This window comes from Sinocyclocheilus rhinocerous, unplaced genomic scaffold (assembly GCF_001515625.1).
Source record: "Sinocyclocheilus rhinocerous isolate Xijiao unplaced genomic scaffold, SAMN03320098_v1.1 scaffold97, whole genome shotgun sequence".
Classification (NCBI taxonomy): Eukaryota; Metazoa; Chordata; class Actinopteri; order Cypriniformes; family Cyprinidae; genus Sinocyclocheilus; species Sinocyclocheilus rhinocerous.
In genome coordinates this window covers 865,268-887,655 of record NW_015666183.1, presented here as the reverse complement: position 1 = coordinate 887,655, position 22,388 = coordinate 865,268, and the positions used below count along the sequence as shown (strand labels likewise).

The following is a 22,388-nucleotide window of genomic DNA, read 5'->3' as shown; positions in this document are numbered from 1 at the left end:
CGTCGGTAAGATGCCGAGAGCCATTGAAAAACTACAGAAAAGTAAAACTACTTCACTTTAGCATTACTGGCCACGAGTACTAAGGAGAGATCACACATCAGTTGCTCAAAAAATGTGCCAGTAAGACGAACGGAGCGCGAGCGCAATCCTGTGACAGTCACAGGCGGTTAGTGGAGCGCGTGAAGGAGAGATGCGAGGGCACGAACACTGTTCAAGGTCTCAATTAATTTGTGCTTGTTGTAATTTAATGTGTATATATTTTGAAAGCATTGAATCGCTATAGAAATCGAGATTCATTCGATTCTTAGTGTTTTAAATCGATTACTGTCCGAAATCGGCGATTCACGATTCAAAAATGATGTTTCAAGATCGATGCATATGCATCGTCAGGGTTTGTAATCGATGCATCGATAAAACGAGTGAATCGTTACACCCCTAGTATAAATGCAATATGTGTGTATGAACAGATGCTTGCTTAACATCACCTTATTTGCCATCATGTAGAGTAGAGGACAGGTTTCATTAAAGTCATCAATGGTCTTTTTCAGGTCATTAAAAGCTTGCCACTCTTTCAGGGCCCCAGGCAGCTTACGGATCCTTGAAAAGAATTACAAAATATGCACTCAAATTCACGTCATTCAATATACAATATTTATTAATTAGATTAGTTTGAAAGGTAAAATCATAAAAACCTATTCTGAAAATCCAGCAGTTCACTGTTTATCTTTTCTATATTGAGGTCAGCCCATAGTATGTCGTAGTAGCCAGAAACGCTGTCAATCACAGAATTGTAGAGGCTGTACAGCTTGGACAAAAGGTTGAGCTCTCGTTTGATTCTGTGAAGATCAGGATATTCTGAAAGGAGAAAAAAGAAAGAATGATAAAAAAAAAAATAAAAAAAAATTTATACTTTCATTCAGCAAGGATGCATGAAATTCAGCAAGAGGCAAAAAAGACATTTAGAATGTTACAACAGATTTCTATTTTCTTTTAAATTTCTGTCCTTTTGAACATTCTATTCATCAAAGAAACAAGGAAAAAAACGGTTCCACAAAAAACATTAAGCAGCTGTTTTCTGTTTTCAACATTGATAATAAAAAATGTTTATTAAGCACCAAATCAGCATATTAGAATGATTTCTGAAGGATCATGTGCTTTGCCATCGCAGGAATAAATTACATTTTAAAATTTAGAAATTATTTAAAATTGTAATAGTATTTCACAATATTACTGTGTGACTTTCAAAAAACACTAAAAAAAAATCTTACAGTGGGTTGTACTGTTGTATACCCTGGTGTCAATCATTTAGATGACAAAACATTCAAAATTTCCAGTTGACAAAAATGACAAATAGAAAATTGAACATTACATCCAGAACCATAAGGCAGTATAAACCGTTGACCAGATTACATGTCTGTCCCTCACAGCCTCATTTTCATTCAAATCAAAGTAAACATGGCATCTTCCCTGTCCTTTCTGAACCTAAACCCATATTAACAAGATAAAAAGAAATACAGAAGCACCTGTAACAGGGAGGCCAAACAGTTCTTCTCCACTAGAAAAGGTGACGAATTTCGTCCACAGTTCATCAAACTTGGCCTGATAAACTTGCAACCTGTCACTGGCTTCACGTGGGGCCAAACCTGTTACTCCAGGACCACTGAACACAAAAACAGCTTTATTAAGACACTATAATCACTAATAGAGGTATGTAAGAAACTGCATGAAGTTAATATGCAAATTAACCTGTTGTCATAGTCAGCATAGAAAGTTTGCACAGATTGCTGGAAGACCTCAACTCCAGCTACAAGCTCAGCCTTCATTTGAGGTTGAATTTCCAAAAGCTTATTCTGTGTTTCTTTTGCCTTCAAATTAAAAACAGATCAACGTACATTTACAAACAAACCTAAATCCCAAGAAGACAAGGTAAAGGTGATTCTCTACTTCTTTGATGAGACATAAAGTAGAAAAAATAAAGAGAATAAACTACTATGTATTTTAATACTATTTCATGTGGTCTCAAAAAAACTTCTTTTACCATCACATTAAGTTCCTTCCAAGCGTAGACAACCCCATCAATCTTTTCCGCATTTCCATCATTGAAGAACAGCTCATGGCGATTTAACAGAGCGAATGATTCCTCCACCGGTCCTCTGGTGGTCTCTATCCGTATCTCCGCTTCTCGAATCTCTTGCAGGGCGGCCATGGTTTCCCTCACGTCATCCAGGTCAGAAATTGGCCTCTGCAGCTGCTTGCTCACCCCATCCACAAAAGAGCTAATCTCAAGCATGCCCACAGAGGCCTTTTGGTTTAGAGCCACACCAAATGCACGTTTCCAGGTGTGACACTCTTGAACGAGGGACAGTTTGAGGGAGTCAGTTTCGTAGAGGATGGGGCAGACAGTGCAAGTGGAAGGAAGCTCTTGAATCCGGGTCTCAAATGTCTAATCAAATACATGTAGTGGAATTTAGGATCACTCTCAGTTAGACTGCAGCTATCTTCAAATTTCATAAGACTTATTTAAAAATTACGTACAGAATACAGAGATAGTTGGCCGCTGAATTCTGACAATAATGGTTTGGTCTCCAAAAATACTTTCACCTGTTCTGCTGGGTCCTAGATTGGAGGAAAGCATGAAATGTCACACATTTTGATGTCCTGATGCTACACAATGTGTATGTGCCTGTCATAAACATGTCTGGATCATATTTCACTCCTAAATCATATATATATAATTATTTTTTTATATATTTAATATAATTATATTATAATATATATACAGTGGTGGCCAAAATTATGAGAAGAGTAATATTTTCACCAGCTAAAAATGGTTCTGTCAGTTATTTCTTACTGTTTATCTTTTCTATATTGAGGTCAGCCCATAGTATGTCGTAGTAGCCAGAAACGCTGTCAATCACAGAATTGTAGAGGCTGTACAGCTTGGACAAAAGGTTGAGCTCTCGTTTGATTCTGTGAAGATCAGGATATTCTGAAAGGAGAAAAAAGAAAGAATGATAAAAAAAAATAAAAAAAAAATTAATACTTTCATTCAGCAAGGATGCATGAAATTCAGCAAGAGGCAAAAAAAGACATTTAGAATGTTACAACAGATTTCTATTTTCTTTTAAATTTCTGTCCTTTTGAACATTCTATTCATCAAAGAATCAAGGAAAAAAACGGTTCCACAAAAAACATTAAGCAGCTGTTTTCAACATTGATAATAAAAAATGTTTATTAAGCACCAAATCAGCATCTTAGAATGATTTCTGAAGGATAATGTGACACTGGAGACTGGAGTAATGGACAAGGAGTCTGACAACAGCCAGTGCTCCACACAGAGATCTGATTTCATCATCATCCAGTCTGTCTGGAATTACATGAAGAAACAGAGACAGACTAAATCCAGAAGAACCGTGGCAACATCTCCCAAGATGCTTCAAGAGACCTACCTGTAGCAAAGCTACAGTACTGTTAAAAGTTTTAGGCACTTGTGTAAAAATGCTGTAAAATGAGGATGCTGTCAAAAATAATGTCATAAATATATTTTCTTTATCAATGAACTTCTATTAACTAAATTAAAACATTTGGTGTGACCATCCTTTGCGTTTAAAGCAGCTTTTAGCCCTAGGTGCACTTGTGCATAGTTTTTCAGGTAGCTTTGCATGTGGGTCTCTTGAAGCATCTTTTGGCGCTTTTCCACTGCGTGGTACGACTCGGCTCGGCATGGCTCAGTACGGCACGGCACGGTTCGGCTCGGCACGGTTTGCGTTTCCACTGCAGTTCAGTACCGCTTTAGGGTGGGCGGGATTATTCACATGTCGTTATAGTTGCGCCGCCTCTACTACCACGACTCCTAAAAAAAACGTTTTCATTCCGCGTCGCCCCATCAAGCTCTCGCTGGATCCGCTCCTCTGCTATCAACGAGAGGAACGTCTGTTCTTCCGCAACAGACAACAAAACTTTTTGGTTGTTAAAAAAAGGTGCGCTCGTTCAAAACAGTTGAGTTCGATCCTTCGCTGGCTGTGCTGATTTAAATCTAGCGCTTCTGTTGTGTTTGTGTCGCAAGTTCAGTGACGATTCTCTCTGGCCAATCCGTGATCAGCAGAGTTTACACGTCACGTTTTGGTAACGGTACGGTTCACTTGGAACCCCAACCGAGGTGGTACTAAAAAAAGCTTCTGCTTCTTAATTGCACACACTGCACCTCCATAGCAGAGAAAAGTGTTTTAGCTTAAATATCTTTTTATTTATTAAACGTTTTGTTACCTCCCAAAAACCCTAGACGCCAGATAATTGGGGAGACGTAACACTTAGTTTGTTCTGTTTCTGTTCCAGACAGACTGGATGTTGATGAGATCAGATCTCTGTGTGGAGCACTGGCTGTTGTCAGACTCCATGTGCAAAGAAAAATCTCACTGGATTATTACAATTAATGGCAAAATGAACGTAAACTGATATTTCCTACTGACACACTACATATCTATAGAGAGAGAGACAGAGATTTAGCTAAATACCTGTTTCCACAGGGCTGAAAATTGAGACAACCCTTTCAGGATGTCCCCAGCATCTGCTTTGAGAGAGGACACCACAGGGACAAGCTGGGACAAAGCCTTGTTCACATCCTTATGTTCTGTCACCTGTCTGTCCAGAGTCCTCAGCACGAGTGGTTTAGTGACTAGAGTCTCATCTCCAAGCTCACGCGCTGCTGCCTGCTCTGCCTGTGGAGTCACAAGACTTCTACAGTTAACTAACCTCTGATAAAGGTCAGAACACATCTGTCACATGCCAGTAACTACCACAGGATAATTTTGTAACTATCAGGGTGTAAAAACAAGCAAAAATCAAGTGTACATTGAAGCACTTTCCATGGACAATGGAAGTCTGTGAGGCATTGTATTGATAAGCTAAATTTAACTTAATCCAGGTCACCCCTTTAATTCTGTTACCTCCAGTTGTTCTTGTTGGACATGGGAAAATTTCCAGAGTGGAACATCCTTTGCCATTGAAAGCACCATGTTCACAGCTTTATTGAGAATGCCCTGCAGAACAAGGACAAATTAGTGATTAGGAATAAATCTAAAGTTTTAGAATTTACTTCATATAAATATGTATACACATGAAGATGTCCGTTTCTGATGGTTTATAAAAACACACTAAGGCCCAATCCCAATTCTAATTTATACCCCTACCCCTTCCCCTTGTCCCTTGAAACAGAGTGTCAAGGGGTAGGGTTGAAAATATTCCCCTAAGAATTGGGACACCACTACTATACCGTCACACGTCATCATACGTCGTCTAGCTCCTACAATACATACACCTATAGGCTACTGGTATGCATTAGAGCCTAACCGTTCTATATTAATGCGCTGCTTACTGACACACACACACACACACAGAGATCGCGCAGCTCACACCATCCTTTGCCATTGAAAGCACCATGTTCACAGCTTTATTGAGAATGCCCTGCAGAACAAGGACAAATTAGTGATTAGGAATAAATCTAAAGTTTTAGAATTTACTTCATATAAATATGTATACACATGAAGATGTCCGTTTCTGATGGTTTATAAAAACACACTAAGGCCCAATCCCAATTCTAATTTATACCCCTACCCCTTCCCCTTGTCCCTTGAAACAGAGTGTCAAGGGGTAGGGTTGAAAATATTCCCCTAAGAATTGGGACACCACTACTATACCGTCACACGTCATCATACGTCGTCTAGCTCCTACAATACATACACCTATAGGCTACTGGTATGCATTAGAGCCTAACCGTTCTATATTAATGCGCTGCTTACTGACACACACACACACATCGGAGATCGCGCAGCTCACACATCCAGAAGAAAAGAAACTAGACCCCCTCAATGTCTATGGTGGTTATCGCCCTGATCAGACATGAAAATATGCTGTGGCAATATCGTGCAGTCTGTAATGATATGACATTAGCAAATTTTAGCGTTTTTTTTGCAAAAATTTATTTGAATAACATGACCATATATGAACACACGATTGAATGTAACAAAACAAATGATTACTTTTCATTAAAATCTTTATTAATGCCAAAAATGCTTACATTTATGTGTCTTTTTGTTCGCTCGGGCAGCCATGTTGCCGCTGTAGCCGGTTTGCACTGAGATAATTCATACCCCTTCGTTTGAAGTGTGGTCCCGAAAAATCTTCGTTTGAAGGGCTATCTGGCCCTTCCCCTTACCCCTACCCCTCCAACCAAAAGAGAATCGAGACACCCCTACCCCTTCACGTGAACGCGCAAAACAGAGGGGTAGGGGAAAGAGGAAAAGCTAAGGGGTAGAAATGGGATTGGGCCTATGAGTGTCAATCAAACCACATCTTATTATTCACACATCTTATTATTCTGTGCTTGTGTTTTATGTATATACAGTATACTGTATACACAACTGTTAAAAGGTTTGGGGTTGGTAATGTTTTTGAAAGAAGTCTCTTGTGCCAAAGACTATAGAAATACAAAGACGGTTCACTCCTATACTTATGAATGGGAGAAACTGCAACACGCAATATGGTGGAATAGTCCTGCATTCTAAACGAAAGAGCCAATCGCTGATTGGTAAAGTCACTGCGTCACTGCAGCAGCTTTTAGAAGCTCCGGTTCCGATAGAAACCGGAGACTCGCGCATACAACTGTGCATGCGCATAGGCTGGTCTAGCCTGAAAAATAAGCTTTTTTTAACACTATTTGAGCATAAGAAACAACATTCATGGGGCAGTTCATTTCAGATTTTGATGGTGATTTGAAATATGTAATTAAATTGTGAGTCGGGCAGTTATTGAGATTTCAGGATTCCCACATTCATTTAGACAGGACTTGGTCTTGGATGAGCTGCCCGGAGGCAAATATGGCCGAAGAGTGAAAAGACTTCCCTTGAAAGGGAATTTGCTTGTGCTCACCAAGGCTGCATTTACTTGATCAAAAAGTAAAAACAGGACAATATTATCACAATTTAAAATAGCTTTTTTTTGTTGGGATGTATTGTAAAATGTGAAATATTCCTGCAATAAAAAAGCAGAATTTTCACCAGTCACTATTCCAGGCTTCAGTGTAAAATGATCCCTCAGAAATAATTCTACTATGCTGATTTGGTGCTCAAGAAACATTTCTTATTATTATTACCAATGTTGAAAACAGTTGTGCAGCTTGTGGAAATCAAGATTTTTGACTTTTTTCAGGATTTCTTGACAAAAAGAAAGTCAAAAAATAACTGTTTATTTGAATAGAACCGCCAAACCTTTGAACAGAAGCGCAAGTATACTTTACATATTGATATTATGCTCGTTGTTTTCACGTCATTACCTGTATCTGTTCGAAACTTGGTCTGAAGACAATGTTGGGAATGGCCAGCTCAACAGAAACCCTAAAAAGAGGAAACTGAACAGCAGCTTCACTTTGAGATGAAGAACGATACTTGGCACTCACAACAAGCAGCCGACGCCACAGAGAATCCAGAGAGCATTTGGTAGCTTTCAAATAAAGAACACAACATTAATGAATGACTCAAAAAGGTGATACAAGTAAGGTTCTCGATTTTCAGATGAAACTCTGATGCATGATTCCATAATGCATGTATACCTCTGACCAGGGCCTCTGTGTTCTTCTGACATAACTGTCCCATCATGATATAGAAAGCACATGGCAGGCAGCATAGACAACGTGTTTTCTGCTTGGCATCAGGATGCAGACATTTGTAGTTCTGAACATACACATCAAGATTTTCTCAGAAAACTATACTTATTATGTGTAGTGTGACTGTTTATAGCAGTAATATCACACATAACGAGCTACAACCCATCTAATCAAGTGCTAAAAAGTGTTTTATAATTATAAATAACAATAAAGCCTTCATAACTTATGTTTACAGTACCTCCAAGTTGACCCTTTCTGAAGGTTTCAGCACTCTCTTCAGTTCTTCAACCATCTCCATCATTGAGCTCTCCACCTGCTTGCTTGCACTTGAATGAAAATAAAGGAATCCTCAAATTATTATTTTAAATCACATTTAACTATGGACCTCAGTCAGGATACTATATACCAGTGGTTCTCAAACTTTTTATGCCAAGTACCACCTCAGAAAATATTTGGCTCTCCAAGTACCACCATAATGACCAACATTAAAATACAGTAGCGTAGTAGGCCTACCTATTCAGCTACAGCTCTGCACAGTTTAAAAATGAGGCAGTTTTATTCCTATATTATAGGAATATTATAGGCTGAATGTTGTCAGCCACTTTAACATTGTAAATACATAGTTTGAACATTAACACTGCACTGTGCTTACATACAGGTAAATAAAAAACTTAAATAATGATTAAATTAAAATGACCTAAAAGTTAAATAAAAACTGTACTGTACTTAAATGTAAAAAAATAATAAATAAAGATTAAATTGAAATGTATTGTGTTTTAACATTCATTTATATTTAATTTAGTGATTCCTCTGCGTACCACTAAAGGGAGCCTGAGTACCACTAGTGGTACTCATACCACACTTTGAGAACCACTGCTATATACTATATAGTAGGGCTGCCCTCGACTAAGGATTTTTCTGGTCGACTAGTAGTCGTTAATTTTAAGCATTAGTCGACTATTCTTATGTTTATTAATAAACCATTTAAATCATTATAATGAACCTTTAATTGCCTACATAGCCTAATATGCGCTCAAGCGCACGCATAAAGCTTGCCACAGCGCACCGGCAGAAAAAATTATTATGAATGTGTCAGGGAAAAACAGTAAGGAGACTGCATTAACATTTTAATAACTTGTTGATAAACTAGTGCTTTCTTTGTTTTCGGTTTAAGAGATGAAGTCGGCGACACAACTGACTTGTCATCTCCACAGTATGATGCGCCTGTATGCATGTTTCATACGGATTACATAATCTGAGAATATTTGTTTTCCATTTGAATTGGTTCATTTGAAAGTAGACATTTCACTCTCTATAGATACAGCTATATTTTTTTACAGCTATATTTTTAATGTCTGTAAGGCAAAGATATACACGGAGTTTTGCGCTCGAGTTCACAGAGACCGAGATGGCAGAAAGCGCATCCTGTTTCTTTCATTATTTTACAAAAGCGCCTCCATCTGTCCTGCAGTGAGCTACTTTTCAGCTTCCACACTCCACATCACACTCTAGGTAAACATTAGATTGAGTGGCCATGTAAAGTTGCTAATACTTACATATTTCAGATGATAAGTCATATTTGAGGTCGATAATAGGCGAGCGTTTGGATGTCCTGCCCGATGTACTGTATCACCACATAGACCAGCCGTTAACGATCTGTCTGTCACGGACTGCGTGACTACGCCTGTGGATTTTTCTTTTTTTTATCCTGCGACTAAGCGATTAATAAAATTTTGGTCGACCAAGCCTCTTCTAGTCAACTAATGATTAGTCGACTAGTAGGGGGCAGCCCTACTAAATAGTATGTTTTGATACTACACTATCGAAAAACAATGGATTCTCTCTGCAGTGAATGCTGTCAGAATGAGAGTTTAAACAGCTGATAAAAACTTGTGGATTATTGTGATGTTTTTATCTGCTGTTTTGATGGCACCCATTCACTGCAGAGGATCCATTGGTGAGCAAGTGATGTAATGCTAATTACATAAACTCATCTACATGCTGGATGGCTTGAGGTTAAGTACATTTTCAGCAAAATTTTCAGAGGAACTTTTTGAACAGTCTGCCTTTGTAGCCATCAAATTAAATATAGCTGTTTACACCATACTAGTCTGTGATAAAAGATAATGAAAGTGTCACTCACATCTTCATAGTTTGTCTTGCAGTGTTGATAGTGGTCTCTGTATTGGTGAGGAACATCTCAGGTGTAACTGGCTGATTTTTGGGCAGTGTCAGCAGACTGGTGGAAGCCATGGATTCTAAGGTGCGCTCGATTCGACATTCCAGAATATCCATAACAACCTTCACTACTTGCTCCAGCTCTTGCAGTGCTTTGTACACACAGCCTATGACTGAGAAACAATGGGAAAAGACTTAGGTACCAAGGTAGGATTAAACATTGAATAGAATTAACTTCAAAAGATTTCCCAAACTCTAAGACACTCTTCACTGGCCACATAAACACTGCAGGTTAATACACTCTACAGTAGGTCACTTAATGTCATTCTATAAACACAAACATTATTTAGTGGAATGATATTAATATTTTGTTTACAATGAAATTCAGATTTTTAAAGTGTGACTTCAGTGTCCAAATACTTTTTTGGGGCCCTTGTAAACATTTGCAAACCAAAAACAGCATTAAAGATAAAAGGTTTCAAGGTTTTTTTTTGTTTTTGTTTTACAATGGTCAATATTGAGGGAAGTCCATGAGAGAATGGTCAGTCCAGGGTAGAGGGCAGTCTCCACATATCTGATGAAGGGCTTCATTGGGGACTGTAGCACACTGGGTATCCTCTTGACTACTGCATCAAAGTTGCTTAGCATCTCCTGTAATCTGAGAGCAGTGATATTAATGTACTGTATGTATTAACCTTATATTTCAATTTAGATCAATAATTTATGCCTGTTTGTTCATGAGTAGGATGTCTTGCTGTCTAATGATAACATTGATCCTAACCATCATAGAATCTGATTTGGAACACTTCATAGGCAGTGACTATACATGCCACACAAATAGCACTGCTTTATGCAATAATATTGCATAAATAAGGTAAAAAATGACTGGTTTAGCATGATCACTGTAATTTTAAAGTAGTAGTTCACTCAAAATTGAAAATTTGCTCAAAATGTACATGCCCAGGATATCCAAAATGTAGATGTTTTCTTGTCTTGTTTCTTCATTGAAACAAATTTGGAGAAATGTAGCATTACATTGCTCACCAATGGATCCTCTGCAGTGAATGGGTGCCGTCAGAATGAGAGTCCAAACAGCTAACAAAAACATCACAATAATCCACTTTAACTTTAAACCTTCACTTCTGTCAAAAATATCCATAAAAACACTTTCTCCAGTGACAGTCCATCCTCTGTTGTCCTCTCACATCAAATTCCACCAACATATTTATTTAGCACTGTTTTTGCTTGTAAATGGTGCTTGATCTGTGCATATTTCTCGCCTAATTCAGACAAGACCTTTCAATATTGCTGAAGAAAGCAATATTATGGTTAGACTAGAGGACTTGTTTGAAGTTAAAACATCTTAATGACAGATTTGTTTATTATAAACACAACTTTTCATTTCACAAGATGTTAAATGACATATAGACTGGAGTCATGTGGATCACTTGTTGCAATGTTTTTATCAGCTGTTTGGACTCTCATTCTGACGGCACCCATTCACTGGTGAGCAAGTGATGTAATGCTAAATTTCTCCAAATCTGTTCTGATGAAGAAACAAACTTATCTACATACATTTTTGGCTGAACTATTCCTTTAATGTATGGTACATATTTTATGCACTCACTTGGTACGATACTCCTTCAGCTGAGGTTCTTTGGCAGCCATGTTGTAGATAACATCAGGTACATTAGCACCTAATGTATACATGTTTTTTGCCTCTTGCAAAACTTCCAGGACTAGAGGGTCAAGATTCACATAGAACACCTATCCACAAATAATGGAGGATTCAATGATAAAATAAAATAAAATATATTTCTTTAATTTTTTATGATTTTATGAGTATATAGTTTGGGTTTTTATAAATAATAACAGATTAAAAATTAGAATTTGTAGTAATTTTAACTGTTTTAAAATGTAATGTTCCATTTTGCCAAAGAATAATGTCTTTTGAAATTCTGTTTTGAAGTGATATAAACTTGCTAACCTTGGTTTCTGGGTGTCTAGTCAGCAGTGAAGATTTGAGACCATATAGTCCCAGTTCCACACCATCAACCCAAGCTTTGTGATGTATCATTTCATACTCCAGCAGCACGGCAGCAAGTTTGTTGTATGCCTGAATAATCTTCCTCCTCTCTGGCGTCTTAAAGTCAAGACAAGTTTCTTAAAAGGTGCTTTTCAGTCTCAAATTTCATTAAAATTCAAATAAACTGTGTTAATCTACTAATGAGATGTGACAATTTTGTCTGTAAATTACCTGCATAATGTCCAATTTGTCTTTTAGGATATGCATTGGCAAATGAATTTTTTTAAACAGATTTTGTGACCACTGAATTTTACTAGCCAACTGCAAAAGAAAATGTAAAACAATTTTTAGTCCCAGTAATAAACAGTCACAGTAGTCCCAGTGTTTTTTTGTGTTGGATATTCTGAATATGTGTAAATTGTGCATGTTTGCATTCTTTATGAAAGGATTTAAATATGAAATAGAGTTGAGCACTTTGGTGATCACTCAACAGGAAACTTACAGGAGTCTTGAATTGTGCAGAAGAGGGATTGTTCTTCTCTCTTTGGTAGAGTTTGCGCACAAACTCAAGGTCACATTCATACCTTTGCAGAACTACCATATACTTCTGGGTGAGGTCCATTTGTCTGCCCACACCGTTCTCAAATTTGGACAGCAGGTCAAGGACCTGATGAGTCTGTGGGGGCAGTAAATAAATTTCCTTTCAATGTAGAAGGAATACACTGAAAATGTATGTAATCTATTGGTCATGAGCTGCAATGAATGGATCAGTCATTCAAATGTTCACTTAATAATATAACTCTTTCACTTGACTAAAAGGGCCTTACAATGAGCGGACGTTGAAGCCAAGTGTCAATCAGTGCATCAAGAGACTGATATAAGCCCTGGATTTGTCTTCTGAACTCAGTGTAGTCATTGTCAAACTAAAAAAAAATCATGTCATATGAGAGATGGATCACGTCTAAAAAAACACTTAACTAAATCAAAATATACACAGTCATAAGAGACCTTACCTCTAATTTGCGGTGGTCAAGCACATTGTAGGTCTTGGATTTGATGCTGGAAACAATCGTTTGGTAGCGCATGTATATTTTATCAACACCTTCAACTTTCATAAACTGCAGGCTTGAAAAATCTTCAAGAGTTGTGGCCATGTCTGTTATCTTCTCCAGACGTTTGCAGAATGTATCAAACTTTCCGAATATGTAATTTTCACTGATGGTACGACAAAGCAGAGCTGAGTTAAGAAAGTAAATTATAGGGTTAAATTTTGATCTTAAGTTGACTTTAATGCTATGGTTTACAGACCTCAATTCAAATTGCCGTTCAAGAGGGTTCTCCTGTAATTTCTCTTTCATTCGGTGGAAGCATTGCTGGTACTCCTGGTTCAGCTGAATACATTCTTTCATCCGCTGAAGCAGTTCCTTCCTAAATGCGAATACAGACCAATGTATTTTGTCTATTTAAATTTAGAAATGCAGTTCAGCATCTCACATAAGACCAACCTGTCCAAGTCCCAGATTTTCATCACCCCTTGGCAGAGATAAGCCTTGCTGGTGGTCACCATTTGATTAGTGACCTTCACAAAGAGCGATGTCATGTGTTCAGAGGTATTGTAATATTGAGACACACGCTGAATCATGTGTATGCTGTTCATCAGTTTGGGAATTTGATTCAGCATGGTGGTCTGAAACAAACAATACAAATATCTACACATGAAATATTCCAATGCAACTTGTGCAAAAGAGACAATATATTATAAGCAGTCCATCACAACTACTTATGTTTTAAAATTACATAATACTCAAACTGTGACACTTAAAGTGACCCATAAATGGCACTCTTGATTATGTAACAGTTTTTACTGAAGAACATATACAATTTTGGAGCTTACTGGAGTGCTTTTTTCCAAAAGTTCGAAAAACTTGTCCAGAGTTGATAGATATTTCACATTATCTTTAGCTTCATTGGCCACAACCGTAATACTTGCATCCTGAAGATAGAAAACAGCAATATACAAACAAAATGTCAATCTATTATTAAAGGTGACATATCATGAAAATCTGACTTTTCCAGGTTTTAAGTGCTATAATCAGGTCCCCGGTAGTCCCAGCCTCAGAGGAGACAAAAGAGCAGTGGATTTATTTATTTATTTACTGTATATTGCTGCTGCCACACAGATCTAAAATAAACATGCGATTTATTTCCCAGCTGTTTGCCTTTACAGACATAACCGACTGTTTTTGTAACAGCTACTGTTTTTAACATAAACTTGTGTGTGAATGAGAACTTAGTTTAGTACTCACATGCTGTGACAACCGCTTTCTGTCCGTGTGCACTCAGAAAACCGTATATCAGAAGTTTAAACTAATATGGTTTAAAACGCATGATTTCAGCGCGATAAACATGATAATCAGAACCAAAGCAGATGTTTTTAGCAGGTATGAGCTGTAATGGCACATCTCAAAAGCTGGAAAAGCTGGGAAAGGGGGCAGGGAGCAGCAGCTCATTTGCATTTAAAGTAGGGATGCACCAGAGATTTATATTACATATTGTAAAAAGGGGCATAATATGTCTCCTTTAACTATTTAATTTAACAATTAAAAATTCTTATCCAGTAACACATAAAACTCATTGTTTTTTTTATTGTAATGTAAAAAAAATAGGTTATAAAAATGTACATTATTTATTAATCCTGCATATTTACTGTACTGAATTTATTATATTAATATTTTTTATATTAATTTAAAAACAAAAATCATTGTGACCAGACAGGATTACATTAATGAGTGAGATTTATTAAGCAAAATTTGGAGGTAAAACTTAAAATAATGTCTAATACAATGAATGTTGATGGCCTTAAAATATTCTCTAAATGCGAAACATACTTACTTACTTTTTTCTTTTTGATTTTAAAATGTGGCATTTCTTCATGTAATATGTATTAAAAAGCATGAAAATGCAAAGCACAACAAAACATCTACTTAACTGACCAGTTCTCTCCATTTACTCAGTGTCTTCGACTTGGCCGCATTCAATATACCAATGATCATCTTCACATAGGGGTCCTTGATTTCATCCAAGAGGCTGAACAAAGAGTGAAAAATTTAAGGGGGTCTGAATACTTTCCGTACCCACTGTATATAATAATTTAATAATAACATGAAAAATTTCTGAAAATGTACTCACCATCAGGCCAGCAAAGTTTGTTTTATTTGGCATTTAATCACTTGCTCACCAATGGCCCTTCCGCAGTGCATGGGTGTCATTAACTAACTGCAAGATTTTTACTGTACATTTCTGCCATATGGACATCAACTTGACATAGTCACCACCACTGATGAGCTACTACTAAATATAATTTAGATAATTAAATTTTCTGTAAAACGATTTGAATTAAATTAAATTAAAACTGCTTTGGACTATTCTGCATGTAAAGTTGCTTTATCTGTGCATATTTCTCTTCTGATTCAGATGAGACGACTTTTTCATTGGAGAAGGCAATATTATGAATAGAGGACTTGTATTTTAGCTAGAAGCAACTGTTTGAAGCTGTTACTGTTAGAAGCATCTTAATGATGGATTTGTGACTTACAAACATGCAGCTTTCACTTCATAAGACATTAATTGATGACATAGAGTTGTGTGAATTACTTGTGGATTCTTCTTATCAGCTGTTTGGACTCTCATTCTAACGGCACCCATTCACTACAGAGGATCCATTGGTGAGCAAGTGATGTAATGCTTAATTTCTCCAAATCTATTCTGAAGAGGAAACAAACTCATCTACATCTTCAGGGCTCGACAATAAGGACTGCCCGATGGCCCGGGGCCAGCGTGAAAGATGCTCGGGACAGTTGACGAATTTGTCACTTGCCCGATTAGGCCACTACCACGTCTTCACAAAAAGTTTATCATTTGCATCTGTTTTTAAGTAGGGATGTGCGCAGCGACTAATTTGACTGTTGTTTAAACGGAAGTTTTGTATCCGACTAGTGGCGTGGCAGAGTCTTAACTTTGATAAAGAATATCTCTTTGGTTTTGAGACTTTAGTCTTTGCAACTTCAGGGATCTTATCTATGCACAATCAGCTTGTAACACTCCAAAGAGAAAGGAAAACTTGAAATCGCATCATATGACCCCCTTGAATACACAGTGAATTGTATATTTATATGTATAAACACTAAATTAAATACCAATTGTGTATGTTATTACTGCAGAAAAAACACTGTTGGATGGCATGGTACCTGCTGAAGGTGATCATTCTGCGCTTCCAGTGTGCCAGCTCTGCTGAGGGTCCAATATCATCTGATTCTTTCCTAATGCGCTCACTCTCTGTCAGCACTTGCTCTATCTGCTTGGCCCAGTGTAACAGCACTGTTTCCAGACTTTCTACCAGCTCTGAGTTATTAGCTTAATGCCAAAGCCGAAAAAGAGAATAATAGCAACTAAAGTTTAGGACTGGCTTGTAATTTTTGTGTGTGTTATGTATTTTTATGGTTATTAAAAGTGAAATATGTTATTTCTGTGCACCAAATAAAATGTTACCTTGGGATAATTCCTATAAATAGTATGTACATTTTATATACAATTGGAAAACGTGTCAAGCCCTCTGCCTCACCCAAATATTATTACTTTGACATCAAATAAAGTGGATTTATGATTTATTTCTCTTTTCCCCATATTCAACATTTTACCTGCATTACTGTAGTCTTCAGCTTTCTGTATATGACTCAGGTCAGGGGCTGATGGGATGTTATGAAGCTTAAACTTTTCATCCATGCTCCTCATCACTGAAGATAGGGTACAGTTGAACTTATCCACTGACCTTAGAAAGTCTTGCACATCTGGACTCATTTGACCACATTTTATAGCTCCCCAATCCTGAAGGAAAGGTTTGATTAAAATGTCATTTTGTATATGCCACGTGTATTTTGGGACCAGAAAGTTCCAGATTTCTATATTTTCTATTTTTCAGTATTCTAATGATAATAATAACTTATGTTCATAAATACAGTGGGTACGGAAAGTATTCAGACCCCCTTAAATTTTTCACTCTTTGTTATATTGCAGCCATTTGCTAAAATCATTTAAGTTAATTTTTTTTCCTCATTATGGACATCCCGCACCACCACCGAAGTGGGTCTTCGTTAGAGGAATAGACGGCACGGACGGGATCGCAGCTGCGGCGGGCTGTAGTGAATGACATGATTGACATTAGCTGGCTTTGGCATTTAAAATGTTTTAAATGTAACAATGGTAATTTGATGGTAACATAAAATGATGGTAATTTCAATGATAATTATGTTTTTTTTTTCTTTTTCTGTAGTGTAATCGACTATTGTTTTCAGTGTCGACTAGCAGGAGCTGTACCGTTTAGTCGACTAGACCCGCACATCCCTATTTTTAAGCCTTGCTAATTAAAAAATCAAGCAATTTAAAAGCATTCCAGCAAGGCGCGAAAGCCAACTCCATTCAGTACAATGCACGCACAGCAGCTGCGTCTCTGACACCCGAGCCCCGAGTTGAGTTTCTTTCCGTGTCTTTCTTGTGCTTGAACGGACAAATACAAACAAAAATGTGTCAAAATACCTGTCTTGGCGAGTAACTTTGTAGCTTTAACAATTATGAATCTATATTTAATTTATACAGTGGAGTAGAGATACACCGATCGACCAGGCATTTTTTGTTTTATTTCAGACCATCTCTGTTCCGTGCTTGCACACAAACTGCATCGCATAATAAAAATGTCATTTGTGTGGAAATATTATGTTATTATTATATTTAGTCTGTAAATGGCCATTAACAGAGGCCAGAACGCTGAGGATGAATGCAAAGAGGAGAAAATACAGAGTAAGATCACTGTTCACGATGCGCGAAATATAGGTAGAAAATCCAAAATATTGAATTTTATATGGATGTGTTTCTGAGGGGAACTGACTGTTTTCAGTAAAGTTTACATGGCGTTTTCTTTTCATCTTGGCTCGGTATAATGCATTTAAAGTAGTGCTAATATGCACAGCTCTGCTTCTTTGTACAGCGGTAACCAAGTAAACGCTGCTGTTCCATGAGCGCCACCTGCTGGCAGAAAGTGATTGTGCTCATTCAGCACGTCTGCTGTTTCGGATTCATGCAGGTGTTTCATGTAGCATAATTTCACAAAGCTAAAGTCAGACCATTCTGTTTTTGCTTCAAATTTTTAAATTATACGGTCTAATTTAAATCAAACATTGCACATGCTACAAGTGTGTATTTTTATTTATTTTTTTGATCGATTCATGATTAAAATGCAGTGGTTACCACTCATTTTAAATGGCTATGAAAAATCAAGGTGCAACACAGTGAAGAATATGCTATGTTATTTTACATGTGATTATTAAATTTCTGTAGAGTACCTGAACACCTACAAACATAAAATCCTAAATCATTTCATTTGTATCTTTGTTCTGTATTCAGTGGTGTTATTGCTTGTAATTTGTTCTTATTTACTGACTGTTTACTTGTCTTTAATAATGATTGAACTTTATATTTGTCAGGATAGTAGTTTTGGCTGAAATTGAAATCGAGAATTGTAAAATTTAATTAGTATCTAAAATATTGGTGTCATATAAGCTTATTTATTAGAATAGAAGATAATGATAAAGGCAACTATTTTATTTATTTATTATTATTTTTATTTTTTTCTGGCAGAGCCAGTGAAAATGTTGGCAGGGAAAGTAATAATTTGAATAATTATTTGCCCCGTCCGGGCCAGTAGAAAAAAATCCTTAGCGTTGAGCCCTGATCTTGGATGGCTTGAGGGTGAGTGAACTGTCAGAAAGTGTTCAATTCTTTTAATAAATCATTTTGCTAATTTACTGGAGCAAAAATGTAAAAATAAAACAGTCTATTCAAAAGATGACTTTTTATATTAACAAATGGTCCAAGACAGAAAGCAATGCTTTATATATCCTATACAGGCCTATTCCATTCATCATTTATAAAATTCATGGAATCATATATCATACCTCTTGTGATTTGAGGGCTTGGTTCATGACCTGAGTAAAAAGAAACTCCAAACTGTGGAGGACACTTGTCTCTGAGCCGTCAAGCATTCCAAAATTCACCTCCTACAGAGAATGACATAAGAGTATCCAATGACCTATACACGATACTAAACAGTACCAGTTACACTCGAAAAATAAACCTGCCCACCTCAACCCACACTGACCTGGGATATGTTTGTGGTTGTTATGGCCTTGTCCGTGATTCTTGTGAAAAACAAACACTGCCCGGTAAGACCCTGCAATCAGTGAATGAAGAGCAACCCAGTTCATTGTTTTTCTCCTTAGCAACATGCATATATAGTTACTTAGTCACTCGCCATTTAGGACATGCTGTCCATCCAAAGCTACTTAAATTGCATTAATTGCAGGGACAGTCCCTCCAGAACAACATGTCTTACTGGCTTGTCTTGTTGTGACTACTACTAATTAGTCTATTAGTTTTTACACATCTAGTTTCTAGATTTCTGTTTTAATATACTTTAAAATGTCACATGATCCTTCAGAAATAATTCTAATATACTAATTTGGTGATCGAAAAACATTTCTTATTATTACTTATTATATCTGTTGAAAATAGTTGTAGGGCTTTGTTAAAAGTGTAACAGTAATGGTATTTTGTACCTCATTAGTGCCTGTTGTGATAAACAGCTTCTTCTGTCCAGTGGCTAAATTTGTGGTATCGATCCAAGAATGGGACTGTAGAGAAATATAGGCAGGTATGGCTTGTTAATATCATGCTTTTAGGATGTTTTGCAGTCACCATCAAGTCGTGTGTTTTACCGTTTCTGTGACTTGGTAGAAGAACGTAAGACTCTTTGAACCATTTGCTGAGAAGAATTCTTCAATCATGTAGAACTGCAGAACACACATACACACATTTATACATGGCAACCACATGTTTGTGATTTTGAGGACATTAGTAGTGTCATATTTTACACACCTTATCATCTGAGATGATAGCCTCCTCGACTTCCGTGTCTCCCAGGCTCATCATTTCTGCAATGATTGAGATGAGGTACTTGTGTCGGCCATCAAGAGCTGCTCTACGCTCATCTTTGAGAGCTTTGACCTGTTTTATTTTCTCCTTTCGGGCTTCATTAGATAGTATCACAGAGCGCTTCCCTGACACCTGAGAGGACAAGTCAAGTCAGCTTAATTGTGTGGTCTTCGGTCACTTCTGACCGGAGAATTTTACATGTTGAATTTTTAAAAATCGTAGCTTCACCAGAATGGTACGAAACTTTGTGACTTTTATGGCACTTGGTATGTGAGCACACAAAAAAATTGAGGGCATGATTGATGATGATTCGAAAAGGCTAAGTGGTCGTAAAAAAAATAGTCACACTCATGGTCTTCGGTCAAAAATGACAAACCATAGGAAATGAATGGGAAATGGGTAAAAAAAATATCGAAAATACAGAAGATTTTTGTGAACAATCTACAAATCCCCCACAATGCAGAAAAAAAATAAAGGGGTAAAACTCTAAACCATCTAGAGTGCAAAATCAACACACCAACTAACACAAGCGCGGACACACACTTGTACACACACATCTATGAAGTGGTGTGACTGTAACACTGCAACTATGTAAAATAAAATCAATAATTCGACTTCAGACCCAGAAGGATTAAGCTCTGATAAAGCATTCCTGTTCATTTTTGTTACATTTTTTATAAAATGTTAAAGTTTTGTGTAACAAAATGCTTTCTGTGTTCAGGTTTGAATGTAGTAATAATAATGCGAAAACCTACACTTCAAATACTTTAGTCTTTGCAACTTTACAGATCTTCTTTATGCACCAAGAGCTTGTAACACTCCAAAGAGCATAGTTTTGTTGATGGGCAAAAATGTGGAATGCCAGACTATATATAATCCACAAACAAAATAATATATTATTTCATAAAATAAATATAAATTAAAATAATAAAATACCATAGAAAATAAAATAAATAATAATAATTACTGACAGCAGTGGTGACTGTCTGGGATGCAGCAGCTGGTGTTGTCTGATTGATGTTTTTTTCCGTTTGCGCTCCAATTCTTCTGTGTCTACCCGCACCTATATTTAATAAGATGAACAATACAAAGAATCCTGCTCATCAATACATATAAAGACAGGTCATTGTAAAATGTCACACACAAAAACTAATCATACCCGTTTTTATGGTGGTTAGTGGTGGTTTCACTTCTAGATCCTGATGTGAGGATGGGAGTTTTGCTATATCATCATTTTCTTTTTCATGAGATGACATAGTGCTTTCCTCCCCAAATCCTTGCTTATTTCCCAGGGGCATGCCAGGTACTTCTGACCCACGATCGGCTGTCTCTTTTTCTGTGCCATTGGCATCCGTAGGAGAGTCTTCATTTTCTGACATTTTTTTGTGAAATATCTTCCTGAGAGTCAGTTAATTTAAATGAGGCATTTTTCATAATTCAAAGACAACCTGGTTTTACACTGCAGGTACAGTATATGAACATAATTTAATGTCATATTCATTGGCAACATATTTACATGTTAGTGTTCCTTTCTTAAGCAGCAAAACTTTTTTAAACGGGAGATTGCACCTGCGCGTGACTTTTTAGGAAGATTAACAGTTACATGTGTTTAAATTTGAACCGTTTGCCAGCAGGAGTTTGGCTTAACCGACATAACGAACATCCAGTGTAAATCAATGGGACTTTTTGGCAATCATGCCATACGAAAAATGTACTTTCATTAAAATAATTAAGAATATTATAGGATACTTAGTCAGGTCAAGCTGAAGGTCTTGGTCAGTCAGAAAAATGCAAATACATGTCTATGGGACTTTTGGGTTTTTTTGATCGCAAGTAAAGCCTATCAACTTTGACAGGCCAACAAACTAACAGTAAAAGGACATATTTTATCAATAAAGTCTTCACTATAAATATATATATAGTAACGTTACTTCCTTGCTGCAAAATATCTAAGACGGTTAACGTTAGACTGCGTCAAACAATTAAACTAGCGAAGGTATAAAAACTTTAAAAAGTTAAAGTTTGTAACATTAGTTGAATAAATTACCTCAAATTAACTTTAAAGCTGTCGAAAACACATATTTAGAGTAAATAATCATATTATTTTCCCTTTGCTGCTAATTTAGAGCACTCACCTTGACCGAGGCTCGTCAAATCTGTGAGAACAAGCTGAAAGCCTGAGGCAAAGTTTATTGTTGTTACTATGGTAACTGACTCGCGAGCCGTTGCCTGAGCAGGAGACGCGCAAAAAGAAACAGATGAACATGAGCCTGTTTGAAGGATCATTTCATTATTATTTAATTAATTATAGGAATAAATTATGCAATAATTCACCTAAATCAAAAAAGCACACAGCATAATGAATAAACACTGACCTCGGCCAAGTTCAAATAGAATAGCAGAGTTTCTTACAAAGAGACATGCATAACGTAATACATTTGATGGGGGTTGTAAAATGTTTTGAGGGAAATTTATGTATTT

At 36.8% G+C, this 22,388-nt stretch overlaps 1 protein-coding gene across 1 annotated transcript in view; it reads right to left on the bottom strand.

Moving 5' to 3' along the window:
- LOC107732054 (dynein heavy chain 5, axonemal-like) overlaps nt 1–21,286 on the bottom strand; it is a 70,745-nt gene extending 49,459 nt beyond the window's left edge. The window contains exons 1-32 of the mRNA XM_016543289.1: nt 21,067–21,286; nt 20,879–20,970; nt 19,851–20,039; nt 19,691–19,765; nt 19,532–19,606; nt 19,075–19,146; nt 18,872–18,973; nt 16,562–16,748; nt 16,112–16,277; nt 14,858–14,951; nt 13,759–13,857; nt 13,370–13,551; nt 13,173–13,292; nt 12,878–13,079; nt 12,692–12,787; nt 12,367–12,540; nt 12,096–12,185; nt 11,826–11,981; nt 11,466–11,605; nt 10,345–10,496; nt 9,804–10,011; nt 7,899–7,986; nt 7,607–7,727; nt 7,331–7,497; nt 4,947–5,039; nt 4,515–4,718; nt 2,536–2,616; nt 2,039–2,443; nt 1,747–1,865; nt 1,524–1,660; nt 693–855; nt 486–597 (exon numbers count right to left, since the gene is read on the bottom strand). Of these exons, the coding sequence (XP_016398775.1) occupies nt 486–597; nt 693–855; nt 1,524–1,660; nt 1,747–1,865; nt 2,039–2,443; nt 2,536–2,616; nt 4,515–4,718; nt 4,947–5,039; nt 7,331–7,497; nt 7,607–7,727; nt 7,899–7,986; nt 9,804–10,011; nt 10,345–10,496; nt 11,466–11,605; nt 11,826–11,981; nt 12,096–12,185; nt 12,367–12,540; nt 12,692–12,787; nt 12,878–13,079; nt 13,173–13,292; nt 13,370–13,551; nt 13,759–13,857; nt 14,858–14,951; nt 16,112–16,277; nt 16,562–16,748; nt 18,872–18,973; nt 19,075–19,146; nt 19,532–19,606; nt 19,691–19,765; nt 19,851–20,039; nt 20,879–20,970; nt 21,067–21,286 (4,581 nt within the window). The remainder of the gene's footprint in view (nt 1–485; nt 598–692; nt 856–1,523; nt 1,661–1,746; nt 1,866–2,038; nt 2,444–2,535; nt 2,617–4,514; nt 4,719–4,946; nt 5,040–7,330; nt 7,498–7,606; nt 7,728–7,898; nt 7,987–9,803; nt 10,012–10,344; nt 10,497–11,465; nt 11,606–11,825; nt 11,982–12,095; nt 12,186–12,366; nt 12,541–12,691; nt 12,788–12,877; nt 13,080–13,172; nt 13,293–13,369; nt 13,552–13,758; nt 13,858–14,857; nt 14,952–16,111; nt 16,278–16,561; nt 16,749–18,871; nt 18,974–19,074; nt 19,147–19,531; nt 19,607–19,690; nt 19,766–19,850; nt 20,040–20,878; nt 20,971–21,066) is intronic.
- Between the last annotated feature and the right edge of the window lie 1,102 nt (nt 21,287–22,388).